At 39.7% G+C, this 16,313-nt stretch overlaps 1 protein-coding gene across 3 annotated transcripts in view; it reads right to left on the reverse strand.

Annotated features, from left to right (window-relative positions):
* Positions 1-16,313, reverse strand: part of ADAMTSL1 (ADAMTS like 1) — a 1,178,053-nt gene that overhangs the window by 137,440 nt on the left and 1,024,300 nt on the right. For all 3 annotated transcript variants that reach the window (XM_077475229.1, XM_077475230.1, XM_077475231.1), the window contains one exon: positions 7,667-7,796. In XM_077475229.1, the coding sequence (XP_077331355.1) occupies positions 7,667-7,796 (130 nt within the window). The remainder of the gene's footprint in view (positions 1-7,666; positions 7,797-16,313) is intronic.

A 16,313-nucleotide genomic window follows, 5' to 3' on the forward strand; every position in this document is an offset into this window, starting at 1 on the left:
AGAAGGATTTAGCAGCTATTAGGATCAGACCTACCATTTTATAGATATAGTATTTCCAAAGCTTGTTCAGCAAACCTACATATTATTTGTATTAATTGTGCCAAGGCATATTTTTTTGTATAAATGTCCTCTAAGGGGGTGTGGCAGGTGGTGTGTCCTATGCCTACATATGCTTGCTAATAGGTGTCCCTCATTCCCATCTCAAAAAGTGTGTCTCAATCAAAATTGATTATATTTAATCCTTTTGCTACTAGCATTACCTTTTTTAAAAAAAATTTTTACATTTCATCATTTACTTCCTGGTTTCTAGGGCTAGGCAAATTATTTCATGCATCCCAATAGTCTTCAGGGGGTTAAGAGGGTTTTTATCAGCTAAGCACATCCTCCTGCGTGTATGCCTAAGCTAAAGGCTCCAGGAAGTAAATGCTACATGAATCATCTGCCCTTGATGACCATGGGCAGAAATGTTAGGGGTGGTTTTCAAGTTTATTTCACAGCAAAATAAAGCATGGAGACATGAATGGATGGATATATGAGTTTGTCTTGGATATTAAAAAATGAATTAAATAGCATTTTTGGTTTGCTTAGATGCCGTGTAGTTCTGCTTTAAAATAGATCTGTGGTCTATAATTAAACAAAAAATATATTACTCATTATGGTAAGTTCAGTAACAGTGTTCATTTTCACAAATTTACTCAGTAATATTAAAAAAAATACCTCTGATGGGTGCATTGGCCAGTCCCTTTTCTCACTTCTTGCAGTCAAATGATGAAAACGCAAATATCCCTCTTATCACCCTATGCATCAGCAGAGTTTACTAGAACTACAGCATGACGCAAGGGCATAAATTTGAACCAGAGTTTTACTGCAGCCAACACTGCCCCTTGCTTGTCAATCACACATATCCCAGCCCAGTCCTGGTCACTAAACCATGACAAGCCATGCCTATGCCCAACAATTACCAAAAAGAATGTTTAGGCAGCAGACAGGAAATTACATCCTGGTGCTGCCTGAGCATCTACTTCAGAAATGGAGAACACTAGTGCACAAGGCTAAAAACACAGATAACAGCTTTTTATGGAATTTATATGGAACTTCCCGTCAGTTATGTAAACTTGTGCTGCCTTTAGTTATACTTTATACTAACTATGTAGAGAACTCTACGATTAAGCCCAGTGTGGGTGATACATGTCAGAGGGGCATGGCTGATAAGTCGATGAGTGGGGATTTGAGTTGAAGCCTGTTTTTATATTTACCTTGCACTAGAGTAAAATACAGTTTGCGGTGTGCTTTTTAAAACCAAGATTTGTCAAGTCAAAATCGAATGCCGCGTACACTCGATCGGACATTCCAACAACTAAATCCTAGGATTTATTATCCACGGATGTTGGCTCAAGCTTGTCTTGCATACACATGGTCGCACAAAGGTTGTCGGAATGTCCGAACATGTGTACGCAGTCTTTCTCATGCCCAAAATGCTTGGTGTAATTCTCAGCATCTATTCTAATTCTGTATGTGTGGATGCCTCACAGTACCCATTTTGTCTAATTTATAAAAGTGCTTTGCACTTTTTCTATTTTTCTTGGTGTCCACTGTTACTGAGAAAAGTGGTAAGAAATACAAAAATTTTAGCTGTCACCAAAACAGGAATAGAGGGATCATATTTATTGGGGACACTTGCTACCATGACAGTTGTTTAAAGAATATTTTGCCTATTGTACAATTCTACAATGGTGAATGCTAGCTTCGAAGTTCCATCCATGTGTTCCCTATAGAATGGTTGATGTGCATATCAGAAAAGCAAAGCACTCTTAGATTGAGTGCTTCAAAACAGCAATAGTGGGCAGCAGTGCCATTGCCCCTGTTCACCACAACCGTCTCAAGGTTCTTGAATCTGAGAATGGTGCCTACAAAACACAAATCACCATTCTGTTTCCCCATAATTTTTAAGAAATGTAAAACTATAGGTCTAAACATTTCTGGTGTTTGAAGTGCATTTCTACTTCCCCCATACATTCTCCAATCATGTTTTAGTTTTTATTTTTAAAAACACTTGAGGATTTAAAAATAAATATGACAGTTTCACAGGATATATATGCTCATGTTATCACTCACCCTAAAAAACACACTTTTATTGCTTAGCATCTTTTGCCCCATATCTGATGAATTTCTCTTACATCAAAAACAGTTAATTACTAGACTATAAACTCTTAGGCCCCTTTGACACGAGGCGGACTCCACTTCCACGGAGTCCGCAGGCTCAGCGGAAGATCTCTCCGTTGATCTCCGCTGAGCCAGAGGATGACAGGTCCCTCTCTGCTCACTGAGTGGGGAGGGGCTTGTCCAGCGCCGCTGGTCTCTATGGAGAGATCGGTTGAAAATGGACAGCATGTCCGTTTTCATCAGATCTCACCCGATCCGATCCGCCAGCGATGGATCTGAACGTAGGCCATCTGTCTGCTTTTGGCAGATCGGACCGGGTCGGATGTCAGCGGACATGTCTCCGCTGACATCTGTCGCTCCATAGACCAGCATGGTGCACCCGTTCAGGTCCGCTGTCAAAACTGACAGGCGGACCTGAACGGTCTGTCAGTGTGAAAGGGGTCTTACTAATCTTACTAATTTATGAATGGAAAATGAATATCATATGCTTAAATATCTCATTACTGCAGACAAGTAGGTCAGGTGTGATTAAGTTAAATAAACTGTTTTTCAAATATGCAGATAATAGTAACAATGGTTTATTTCTTTATAGCTTTATTTAGATAACAACATATATATTATAATATTGAGGCTCTAGTCCATTTGAAAACAAAATGCTAAACTAAAAAAACCTCTCAAACTTGATTTGGACATTACATCAATATGAGCATTATTTCAGATTTAGACTCTGTCAACATTCTGGGGCACAAGCTCTACAGAGAAAATTAAAGCGGAGCTCTGCCCAAAAATGGAACTCCCGCTTTTCTGGTTCCTCCTCCCCTCCGGTGTCACATTTAGCACCTTTCAGGAGGGAGGAGGAGCAGATACCTGTCTAATACAGGTACTTTGTTCCCACTTCCGGGCATAGATACCCGAGCCACCCGCAGGTATCTACGCCACTTCTGGCACCTTCTCCACCCCCCGCTGTCTTCTGGGAGACACACAGGTCCCAGGAGACAGCAGGTACCAGTGGGATAGCGCAGCACGAGTCGTGCATGCTCAGTAGGGAACCAGGAAGTGAAGCCCTTAGCAAAGATGGCGACGGCGTCGCCCGAGAGGAGAGGGAGAGATTAGCTTTGGGTGCTTACATCATGGGGGCGCCCTGGACAAGTAAGTGTCCTTATTTTAAAAGTCAACAGCTGCAGTATTTGTAGCTACTGATTTAAAAAAAATTAAAAATCGTCAGAACTCCGCTTTAACAACTCAACTAATGTCTTAGAATGACACAATATTGTACTTTCTACCAGTCTTCTATAAACAGGGTGTGCTCCTCAAAACATTTTTATTCACACACAACCCATAGCTTCAAAAACTGGCTTCATTATTGATGGGGCTGAAATTACCCCGTTCAATATCCATAGGATTTCTAAGATTTAAAAAGCTATTATTTTTCTTGGTAACCAGCTCATCTCAAGATAATAGACTAATGCTTCGTACACACGATCAGACTTTCCGCCAACAAAATGTGAAATTTTGTCCAAAGTTCATTGGCCCAAATTTGTCTTGCATACACATGGTTACACAATTGTTGGTGAACAATTACGAATGGAGTGCCATACTAAACTAAACGAAAAAAAAAGTTTAGTTAATGGGGGTGAAATCACCCCCATTAACTAAACTTTTTTTGAAAAAAATTATTTAAAAATGTTTTTACTTCGTTGCAATGAGGTAAAAACATTTTAAAATAATTTTTCTTCAAAAAAAGTTTAGTTAATGGGGGTCTGTAGTTTACATGTGGATTAGGCTTTAGTCTGCCTCGAACGCAGTTTAACAACTCACAATTTCTGGTTGCATCTTTTACACAATTACATTTCCTGACTAATTTCCCTATAATAACACCAACCCGCAGAAAACATTGTTGCTTTCACTACCTCTGTTATCTGTTCCTCCACATGTGTAGCTTGTACCGTAACATTGGGTCTTGAAAGTACTCTAAAAAAATAATGACCCATTATGAAGTTTTTCTTTACAGAGTAGCTAGCTGTACATGCTTTGCCACAACAGTGCAGCTAATTTTTTAAGATGATCTGAATACCAATAGTATTACTTTGTTATTGATGACATATGTATAGAAAACTTTTAAAAGCACATTGCTTCAAAGACATACTGGCAAGTTAACTGGCTTAACTGGTTAATTGGCTTCGGTCCAAAATAAATTGGCCCTAGTATATGAATGTGAGCTGGGGACCTTGACTTGTGGGCTCCTTTAGGGTAGGGACTGATGTGAGTGTGCGATGTATGTGTGGAGCGCTGCGTAAATTGACGGCACTATATTGGTACCTTAAATAAATAATAATAATAGATGAGCGTCTTAATGAGACACAATGTATAGGTATAGGGACAATTGTAGACACACGCCCACACTCACTCAGGTTGAACTGGATGGACTGATGTCTTTATTCAACCTTACTGACTATGTAACTATGTAACATTCAATTATGTAAAATATTTGTGAAGAAAACCTTGAGAACAATGTATGGGGCAAATGAGTTCCCAAATTCTGGGGGGCCTAATCCTGTAGTGTATTTAAAAAGAAGTAAAAGTGAAAACCTTATTTTCGAGTTTTGGATTGAGTTGAGAAGGATTCAAACTCATGTAAAGCCCCATACACACAATCAGATTTTCTGCTTATTTTTTCCTTCAGATTTACCAAAACCACATAATATGAGGTCAAACCTTAAGAGCTTCAATTTGCATGCAATGAGGTAGGTCCTTGCACTACATGGTTTTGGTAAATGCGAAGACAAAAATAAGCAGAAAATCTGATAGTGTGTGTGGGGCTTAAGAGTTACACTTTTGTAAGTTACAGACAGTGCCATTCTCACAGACTGGAGAATTGAACCTAAAACACATTTAGAATAAAGTCTACTCTGCCATTTCTAGGCAATACAAGTTTATTTAGAGCAGATGAAAACGGTTAAGTCTACAAATGTTTGAGCACTTAAAACAACAGGAAACTCTGTTAGAGGATTAAGCACATATTTTCAGCATGTTTTATGATTTAAGCGTAAAAGTTGCCATTTGATTACTTTGCATTTTTATAGAACGTTTGTAAATTCCCCCACAAATTCCATATGTGGTCCCCTCTCACAGAGACAGAGGTCATAAATCCACAACACCTAAATTTCCTTGAGAGGCTCTCCAATTTTTTTTTATTTAATAAAAAAACACATATATGTCAAAGTTTATCAATCTCAAATACTTTTCAAAATGTAAATGAGTGGTCAGTATGGATGGATAAATTGAGCCACCAAGGTTGAGATTCAACCTGGATCAGTCTGATTTGAAGCCAGTGGATATTTATGAATAAAGGCTAGTATGTTTATTTTCATTTTTACATTTTTTGACAGTCTTCGGGTATACACACTTACATTCCCTTAGCTGGAGGGGAAGGGATATAAGGGGCCCAACCATTTTCATATCAAACCATATATGCTTCAACAGCGGGTGGCCACGTCAATGGTGGGATACATGAGTTGGTATTGGAGCGGAGCCTATTATTTTTTAGTGTATGATCTATATATAAAAAAATATTTCCTAAGAGAGAATTTCATCCCTGAAGGTAATTCTTATAGGAATCTACAGGGCTCCTGCCACAAAAAACATTTGTTCTCTTAAATACGCTCCTAGTAATTGAAACCAACGTTCATGTATAATATAAAATGACAAGAAAATAACATCTACACTGGCTGTTTTTAATGATATAAGTGTGCACATTTATGTGAATTGTATATCTGCAACTGCCAGGCTGGAATTACCAGCCTTCATCATGTAAAGGTGCTATGCTGAAGGTGTAGAATGTTAACTTAGCCAAGTTAAAACTAAATTCAAGGCAGATGTAAAAGAAACAAATGAATGCAGCTTTGTATTCATTAATGCATCAGTAAATGTATTTTAAAAACACAACTAGTTAACAACCTGAATTTTACTTGGTATCAGCTTCTTGAAATCCCCTGAAAATTAGCACTCAGCAATGACAGTCCATCAGGCGCGCTGCATTAAAATGAGCTGCCTAGGAAGACGATTATAACAGGGAAGAGCAGAGAGCTGAACTCAAGTTGTAACAGTGAGAGTGGCATCATTCATCTGGCTGTACAGTATGGCAGGGCTGCATACATTTCAGGAATGATTTGGAAAAAATAAATAAATCTTGTGCTGGGTAAAATGGCTTTTATGTACAGTACAGACCAAACGTTTAGACACACCTTCTCATTCAAAGAGTTTTCTTTATTTTCATGACTATGAAAATTGTAGATTCACACTGAAGGCATCAAAACTATAAATTAACACATGTGGAATTATATACTTAACAAAAAAGTGTGAAACAACTGAAAATATGTCTTATATTCTAGGGTGTTCAAAGTAGCCAACTTTTGCTTTGATTACTGCTTCACAAATGCCCCCCCCCCCCCCCCCATGTCAGTCCTGTATAACCTTTATTTAGCATCAGCTACATACAGTATACAGCACTCCAGCAGCAGTACAGAGACTTTACGTTTTGTTTTTGGAACAGAATTAAGTTAGGCTGAGCTCACACATTCACAGGAAACCATGTATTTTTATGAATGACTATAAGCCTTCCTCCTATTGGCTGAGATGGAGAAACAGGCAGATGATGTCCTGATCTGGCAGTGGTTACTGGCTCATCTATACCAATCAGGTCTGTATAAATGTTTTTCCTTGTTGCACACACTCACAAAAAATCATTATTTGAATTCAAGAATGGCAAACTTTGAAGCAAGCATACTAGATAATGAAAACTTTACAAATTTTGGGAATAACCACAATATCAACTCATTTCATGTTCATATTTAGCGGCAAAAACAGAAAATGTATTTACCAACAGTTAACAAAGGAAGTAAATATTTCATTAAAGTATTTCCAACTTAGTAAGAATTTAAATTAATTTCTAGTTTATATTTCACCCATTTCCATTGGATCAGGAAGGTTAAAGACAGTGTGAAAGGACCTTTACAGCTCAATTTCTTTTAAATGCAGCCACAGCCTGAGTAGAAAGGACTGTTCCTGGACAGTATTCTGTAGAGAATACTACTACTTGTTCTCTTAGTGAAAGCACATGTGCCTCTGAAAAGATCCCCGGCTTGAACTAGAGCTCTCCAATCAGCAAGGTAGCATGAGCTATTGCAGAGTAAAAGTTCAATAGGGTTTTAACGTTATTTTTTAAAAGAAGGAAATGTAGAAATGCATGGCCAATCCAAACCACTATATACGGCAAGTGACACATGGATTATCGGTAACTAATCAATCTGTTATTGAAATAGTAATAGTTAGCAATACATACTGTATGTACTGTCATATACAGATGGGCAATCTTAAAATTTTTATATAAGCACTTGTTCATGATGAAGTTATTTTATAATAATAAACAATAGTCAAGTATATTGTTTAACAACAATGTTGAAAACAACAGTCAGATAGAGAATGAGATATACAGTGGACTTACCTTGGTGGACATGCTTCCATATTGCAAGTTTTCAATAGGGGGGGAGGTCGTCTGCTGGCCACACACAGACTTTCACCTATGGCTACCCCTGTTTGCTTGTTCAAGCATACTACTATAGCTTCTTGAACACCTGCAGAAATGTAAAAAAATCTCTTGTATAACAACATCCGGGAAAATAAGTCTGATACAAGTACAGAGAATAATGGCTGCCTTAAAATGTAGTTCATACAGTAAGCAGAATTAAAACCATGCAAGGCAGCATTTGCCAAAAACACACTGATTGGTAATTAATGACAACTAGGTAAACTATAAAGTATAAATGTGGTGAAATAATAACACACTGAAACGCAACTAAAAACAATACTGATGCAGTTAAAATGGAATCACTTGTGCAATATCAACCCAACCTGGCACTAGATAAACGATTCCCAGTGTGTGGGATAGTGAGTAGGAAGCGAAAAGAGAGAGTGTAAGTTTCTATATTTCACCTATTTTTGGCAGTCGAGGCACATTAACCAAAGCCAAGCTGAGCTGAAAGGAAACACTCTTGTGCCAATAAGCCTCTAAAAACGTCACCAGATTCCATAACGAACAAGTCTTGAGCATGGTAATTTAATGCAGAATGCAATGTGTGCTTGAAAGGAAAAAAGACATTTCGACATTTATATGTTTGGGTTTAATCAGCAAGATATTTACTTACTTGAAGGGGAAGTTGGGAGCAGTAAGGGTTTTAATGTTGGCTGTAGTGCTACTAGGTTCCTTTCAACAAGCAGCCAGAGATGAAAATCTGCTGCAGAACCATGTGTATGTTCAGGTGACAGAGCCTACAGTAGGTATTCATGATGCTTTTGTGAGTATTGGCAATGCGAAACTTGACAAATCTCATTAGGTTTAGATATTTGCTATGCAGGCTTATTGTAAAGAGCAAGGGATGGAAGGCCAACATCTCCTGCTGTCATGGACCGTAACTCACATCAATTGTATGTAGCATCTCCATCTGGCACACTACTGCCAGCATTTCAGCCCAACAATAATCCAAGATCACATGTTGACAACACATGATAAATATACGTACTGTGGTCATATTTTATTTTATTCTGGCAGTAACCATAAAAGAGAACATTTATCAGCAGCATTTGATGCATATCGGATTCCCAGGACGCCCTCGGCTCTGCTTCCCGCTCACACTGTGTGAATCTTTAAGAAACCTGGGAGGTTTTTTTTTTCAACTCTTCTACAACCAAAGGGACATGAGTAAGGTTGTCTGCATTGTGAATGGTGTCTTTGTCATCCACAGACAAATTAGTATGTGGCTAGAGAAACAGAATATAGGCTTGCACCTCTTTTGTTTAGCAAACCATTGCACACTATTTATGATGCTGATGATGTGACCACCCATAGGGCTCAGAAGTTTTAATCAGTGTTTTAGAGAACTCTATGCAATCAAGCAAGACACCATGCAAAGCTGCCATCATGTTTACTGATAAAATGGTTCTCTATTACAAACGCCAGTGTTTAGCAGAAAAAAAAAGTATCTGAAACGTAGGTATACGTAGTCTGATCACCTGAATATTACAACTCCTCTTAGAAAACTGGATTTCTTACCAGCACACTCCGTAGAAAATTATTATTATTTTTTCGATATTTGCAATATTTGTGTTTTATTCTTATTTTGACACATAGGGCTTGATTTAATAAAACTGGAGAGTGCAAAATCTGGTGCAGCTCTGCATAGAAACCAGAAATCAGCTTCCAAGTTTTTTTTGTTTGTCAAAGTTTAAATGAATGAGTCGAAGTTAGAAGCTGACTGGCTACTATGCAGAGCTGCACCAGATTTTACACTCTCCAGTTTTAGCAAATCAACCCCATAATAGGCAAAAACAGCAGGGTATAAAGTGCAGCATTAACCAACCAACCAACCAATCAGTAAGCATTAAAGAGGAAGTAAACCCTGATGAGTTTACTTCCTCTTTCATTCCCTGCAAAGGCAAAGCATAATGGACTACTATGAATCGCATAGTAGTCCATTATGTGTCACTTACCTGACACAGGAGCCAGCAAAGTCACCGCTGTCCCCTGTAGTCCGCCGCATCCATCTTCTCGGTGGGGTCTCGCAGCTCCGCCGCTGTCATTCGGCAAAGCCACGATGTCGTCACTCCAGCGCATGCGCACGGGAGCTGACACACGCGGAGGCTCCGTCATTGGAAATGCCGCGCTCAGTGCGTCTGCGCGCCTCTGTCTACGGCGGATGCGCCGTAGACAGCTGTGCCTGTCTTCGGGCAAATATCTCCTAAACCGTATAGGTTTAGGAGATATTTCTTGGACCTACAGGTAAGCCTTAATCTAGGCTTACCTGTAGGTCAAAGTGTGTTGTAAGGGTTTACAACCACTTTAATTATTACTGTCTCTGACCACACTAGGAAGAATTTCTCCTCAATTCCTGACCCTATCATACCAAGATTAGGAATTAGCATAAATGGATGTCACAGGATATGAAAGAAAACTGAACTGATTTCCTAATTCACACATTAAAGGTGGATCTTCCCCACTGCATTATTGTATTCTGACAGCAGAGGGACTCCTCTGCTATCAAAATACACAGATCAGCGCCGCTGTCATGCATCTTTTTTCCAAGAGGTCTGTCGATCAATGTATCGTCTTCTGTTTAGTGGCAGTGGCCACACATGGATTAAAATGTATCTAGTCCCTGCTGAACTGGCTAAATTTCAATACATCTATGGCCACCTTAACCCTCCATCCCTATCAGAAAGAGATAACCTGTCTAACAAGAAAAAAAAATCTCCCTAATACATAGAGACATAGATAGCAGTGTAAATCTGACATAAGTCTAACCCTACTCTTCTCCAGAAACAAAATGACTGGAGTCGAGCTGAAAGCCTCTTACTGTTGCATTTTGTGCTGCCTTTTACCAAACACCAATCACTGAGTGTGGGGCCTCCACAGTCCTACAGCAGTAAAGCAGCCATAGTTTTCTATATTACTGCTACAGAACTGTATTAGCTGCACAATAAGGGATTTATATTTAAGATTTGTTTTGAAATTTTCTTTAAATTTCATTGAATACTTTTTTCCAGGTGAGGGAAGTGGGAGTATTGAAACCAGACACAATCAGCATAATATAATTTTCATAAGAATGGCAGCAATGGCAGTAATCTTTTCAATGACAAATCCTAAAGAAAGCTATTAACACTTAACCCTGTCCCACAAAACTTCATCTATAATTCTACCCCACAACATTACTCTAATGCTGCATACACACGATCGGAGGACCAGAGTACGCCGGACAATCCGCCTGTGTGTGGGCTCCGGCGGACTTTTTCTTTCCAAAAGACTAGCACACAGATGGGCAGATTGTCTATTGGACTGCCAAGTCCGGCGGACAATTTTGAGTCAAAACTTCTTTCTAAGTCCGCCGGACTTGGCAGTCCAATAGACAATCTGCCCATCTGTGTGCTAGTCCACCAGACTTTTGAAATGAACGGACTTGCCCACACACGGAGAAAAGTCTGTTCATTTTGAACATGGCTCCAGGTAGACGGGACTAGCGAAGGAAGTGAATGTCGGCGCCTCCATTGGCGAGACTGACACCTCGTGAGCCCCGTCACCTGGTTTGGATTTAAAGGGGAACCCCTACGCCGAAAAAACGGCGTGGGGTCCCCCAAAGTCCATAGCAGACCCTTATCCAAGCATGCAGCTCAGCCGATCAGGAAAGGGGGTGGGAACGAGCGAGGGCCCCCCTCCTGAGCCATACCAGGCCACGTGCCCTCAATATGGGGGGTGCTTTGGGGTCTTGTCCCGCTCTTCGGTTCTTCTTCCGGGCCTCCGCTATCTTCTTACAGCTCTTTTACTAGCGTTGGCCCGGTCTTCTGTGGCTGCCGCCTTCTTCTCTTCTTCTTCTTCCCTTCTTCTTCTTCTTCTTCTCTTCTTCTTCTTCCTTGCAATGTTGACATGATGCTCTCCCTGGCCACAATGGCAGGGATGCGTTGTGCAGCGACTTATGGGCAGGGTCACTGGGTGATGTCACATGGTGACCCCACCCCTTATGATGTCACAGTCCCAGCATCCTCCGGGGATGTGACATCATAAGGGGCAGGGTCACTATGTGACATCACCTGGTGACCCTGCCCCTTGTCCCTATATAAGTCGCCGCACAATGCGTCACTGCCATTGAGGCCAGAGAGAGCATTGTGTCAACATCACAAGGAAGAAGAGAAGAAGAGAAGAAGGCCAACACTAGTAAAAGAGCTATAAGAAGATAGCGGCGGCAGAAGAACCGAAGAGTGGGACGAGACCCCGAAGTCAGAAGAAGACCCCCGGACGGTGGTGGCGACGATGAAGAAGAAAACTGGGCTCCTCCGCTAGTAAAAGAGCTAGTAAAAGAGCAGAAGATAGCGGAGGAGTCTGGCAAGAAGACCCCCCAAGACAGAAGAAGAGAAGACCACTGGAGTCTAATAAATTATTTTAAAAACTTGTGTTGTTTTTTATTTACACTTTTTTTCATTTCATTTTATTTACACTTTTGAATGGGTAGGGGTACATCATATCATACTCATTCACATAGGGTGGGGGGCCGGTATCTGGGGCCCCCTTATTAAAGGGGGCTCCTGGATTCCAATAAGCCCCTGCCCGCAGACCCCGACAACCAACGGCCAGGGTTGTCGGGATGAGGCCCTTGTCCTCATCAACATGGGGACAAGGTGTTTTGGGGTGGGGGGCCACAGGGGGGTCATGCGACCTGGTAAGGCTCAGGAGGGGGGGTGCTCGCTTGTCCCCACCCCCTTTCCTGACCTGGCCAGGCTGCGTGTTCGGATAAGGGTCTGCTATGGACTTATGGACGTTTTTTCGGCGTAGGGGTTCCCCTTTAAATCCATACAAGGTGACGGGGCCAGCGAGGTGTCAATCTTGCCGATGGAGGCGGCGACATTGACCTCCTTTGCTAGTTCAGTCTACCCGGAGCCACGTTCAAAATGATCAGACTTTTCTCCGTGTGTGGGTAAGTCCGTTCATTTCAAAAGTCGGCGGACTAGCACCCAGACGGGCGGATTGTCCACCGGAAAAGTCCGCCGTTTAGTCCGATCGTGTGTACGTGGCATAACACTACCCAAAGTGAGCCCTCATTTTCTCCTGCATCTAACCTTCCCTGTATACATAAGTGTTTACCCAAAGAGTTATATAAATGAACTGATACCCTAACATTAAGCTAACCCACAGCCTTATCCCTAATAGTAAATAGTAAATAGGAATGCTAATACTGCACCATGAATGCTATTAGACATGTGCAATTTGTTTTGTAACAAATCAAAATTTGGCATCTTTCAGACATTCAGATGTCTGAATGTCCAAAGAAAAAAATAACAAATTTCAGCTAGTACGAAAGAAATTATAGCGAAAATAACAAATGGATTCGATATGATTCATTCATTCGTTAAAAGGTCTAATGAAACAAAAGGTCAACTCAGAGTAAATCTTAGTGCTGGTTCACACAGGGGCGACCTGTCAGGCGACTTAGCCACCTAACAAGTCTGGCTCAATGCATTGTAATGAACCTGTTCTAAAGGCCCATACACACGATCAGACTTTTTGACAACAAACATGCAAATTAGCTGTTTTGGAGCAACGTCCGACCGTCTGTACGCTCCATTGGACAAACTTTTTTGGTTTTCATCAGACTTTTGTTGGCTGTGCGAACGGACAAACTTTCTGGCAACAAAAGTCTGATGGAGCAAAGTCTGATCGTGTGTACAGAAAACCATAGGACTTTTGTACAAAGTACAAACAGGCATGCTCAGAACCAATGCAAAAGATCAGACAACAATACAGAAGTTGACCAAAGGTGGCGGTAAAGAGCAGAAAAACCACGTGATTTGGTGAAAGTTGGCTGAAAAAGTCCTGCCGTGTGTATGCAATACAAGTTCAGGGCCGACGCCCTTTGTACAAAAATCGAAGGGAAAGTTTGTACAAAGTCCTATCGTGTGTATGAGACTTTAGAAAGAGTCTCCTTTACTACTTTGGGGCGACTTCAGAGCAGCTTGCATTGACTTCTATACAGAATCATTATCATGAATATTTATACATACATAAATATCAAATCAAATCGATATACATACAAAACAAATTGATTCGGTATAACGAATATCAACAATCTACAGGAATAACAACTTGTCTGAAAATTTATTATTATTATATGTTATGCTGAATTCTAATAGTCTTTCTAATTAATTTAGTTATATAAGTTAGTGTGGTGTATTACTTATGTTTTATGTGATCAATCCCAGTATCTACCAATGGTACTTGATTCCATTTAACTTTTGTAATATTTATGCCAGGTGAAAGGGGAGATTATCTAATGAACAATAAAACTCTGAAATATGTGTGATTCATTTTTGTGTCCTTGGCATGCCATTTCTCTGCTCAGTAAGCTTCAGGGAGGTATGAATCTGGCATTTCTTAATCGCTGGCTGTTGGGATTTGTGTAAAGATTTAGGGTTCAATTCACCAAGCTTTACTGAATGCGATAAGGATATCATGTTACTCATTTGCATAAATTATTGCATGCAATAAATTAAGTCCAATTCACAAAAAATAATGATTATGCTGTATTTACTGAAATAAATAAATAAATGTGCTGGTAAATATTGCATAAAAAGCAGGAAAGGGGAGGGGACGAGTGAGTGCCCCCCTCCTAAACCATACCATTCCCCATGCCCTTAACATGGGGGGTGGGTGCTTTGAGGCAGGGGGGTGTTTTAAGAAGGGGGCCCCCAGATCCTGGCCCCTGCCCATGTGAATGTGTATCGGGTACATAGTACCCCTACCTACACCCCTACCGATTTTTTATTTAATTTTTTGGGTCCAGTGGGCGTGATTGACGAAGGAATTACATCGGGGGACACAAATTTTTTATTTTTTAATAAAGTAATTGTCAAAAACTGTATGTTTTTATTATTCTGTGCCACTTTTTTGGTGAATGGGTAGGGGTACTATGTACTATATACTCATTCACATGGGAGGGGATCTGGGGACCTTCCTTTTAAAGGGAGCTTCCAGATTCCGAATATATATATATATAATTTTTTTAACTGGGGATGATTTAAAAGCATATCTCCTTACACATAATACACAGAGAAAAGCTAAACACTAGGCTAAAAGCTAAAATCTAGTAAAGTGTAGATTAGAAAATAAATACATTTTATTTGTATTTGGAGTCTGTTTTAATATTAGCTTCCCACTATCCTCTGTACATTAGGAAAAACAAAGAAAGAGGGGCAAAGTGTTTGCGCAAGTTAGGACTCTTTTGCATTGCACAACTGATACACACTGTACTAACTTACTAAAAAAATTCCATTCTGTTAAGAAACAATAACATTTTTCCTATTCATGTTGCTTTGAAAATTTTTGTACAAGCCGCCAAAATCAGATGTTGAGAAGAGTATATTAAATTGCGGAAAAAAAGAACGATTGGTCCATTTACAAAAACGTTTGCGCAATTTTCGACTAGTGTGTACTGAGCTTGTCTGTTGGTATCTGTTGCCAATTTGATTACAAGAGAAGAGAACACATGCATTATCTTGCCAGTGTGCTGTTGCTTATTTGTTGTCCAGTGAGAAGGATGGAAGTTGGCCAGTGACCCAGGTAGCTGTGAAGCTGTTGTAGTGAACACTGGTGTCACCTTCTGGCTATACAATTTCACGGTGTGTGGATTGTAAGAGCAAGAGTAACTGAAAAACTCCCAATTTTTTGGAAGGTAACAGCTTATATATATGTGTGTTTCAGCTGTGTATTTAGCTGTTTGGCCAGAGTTCAGCTTTAAGTTCTTCCAGCTGTGTTGGACTGAATTTAGTTAAGGGACAATGATCAAGAAATTCCTTTAACTTGCTATTGTAGACTTCAATGCTTAAAGGTTAGGGTAAATTATAATGATTTGGAAATTTAGATTCAAAAGCTATCTTGACTGGGTTAAATGTAGTATTACTGAGCTCATGACTGTTAAGTGTTTCAAAAGAAAACTTGTATAGTTCATGCCATGGATTTTTCTGTCTTAAAGAGTTGAAGATATTTGAATTCACTTTCATCTGTTCAAGAGTTTAGTCATTCTTGGGACAGCTGTCAAATAGAAATACCTCCTACAGAAGGCTTGTGTGTTTTCTGCAAATGCCTATAATAAACTGTGATTTTACTAAAGGTGATAATTTAAAAAATGCAGCATCTTCTTTCAGATTTTTAGGTATTCGTTCACTCCAAATCATTATTCATGCATAGCTTAGAAAATACCCAATTTACTGAAACAATTTAGATCAAAACTTGTTTAATAAAGCTCTTTCATTAGAAAACAAGTCCTACAACATAAAACGCAATCACTTTTAATTATTCTGTATATTACTGATTTGTTGTTTCAGACAAATTGTTAAAGCAGAAGATCCATTTTGTATTGGATAGCCGCACTTCCAATTGTGTTTCAAGCAAATATAGAAATAAGGATTGCACTAAATCCACTCCTATGATAATAGCCTACAAGTCCAATAGAAGTCACAGAAATAAAAGAAATGACAGTTTGATAAACATTATACTAACTACCACCAATTCCATAGCTTTTCCTCCACTTCCCACTTTCCCTTACAGCAGTTGT

Source organism: Lithobates pipiens, unplaced genomic scaffold, assembly GCF_037356315.1.
Source record: "Lithobates pipiens isolate NorthernLeopardFrog02 unplaced genomic scaffold, aLitPip1_a1.2 Scaffold_13, whole genome shotgun sequence".
NCBI classification, from domain to species: domain Eukaryota; kingdom Metazoa; phylum Chordata; class Amphibia; order Anura; family Ranidae; genus Lithobates; species Lithobates pipiens.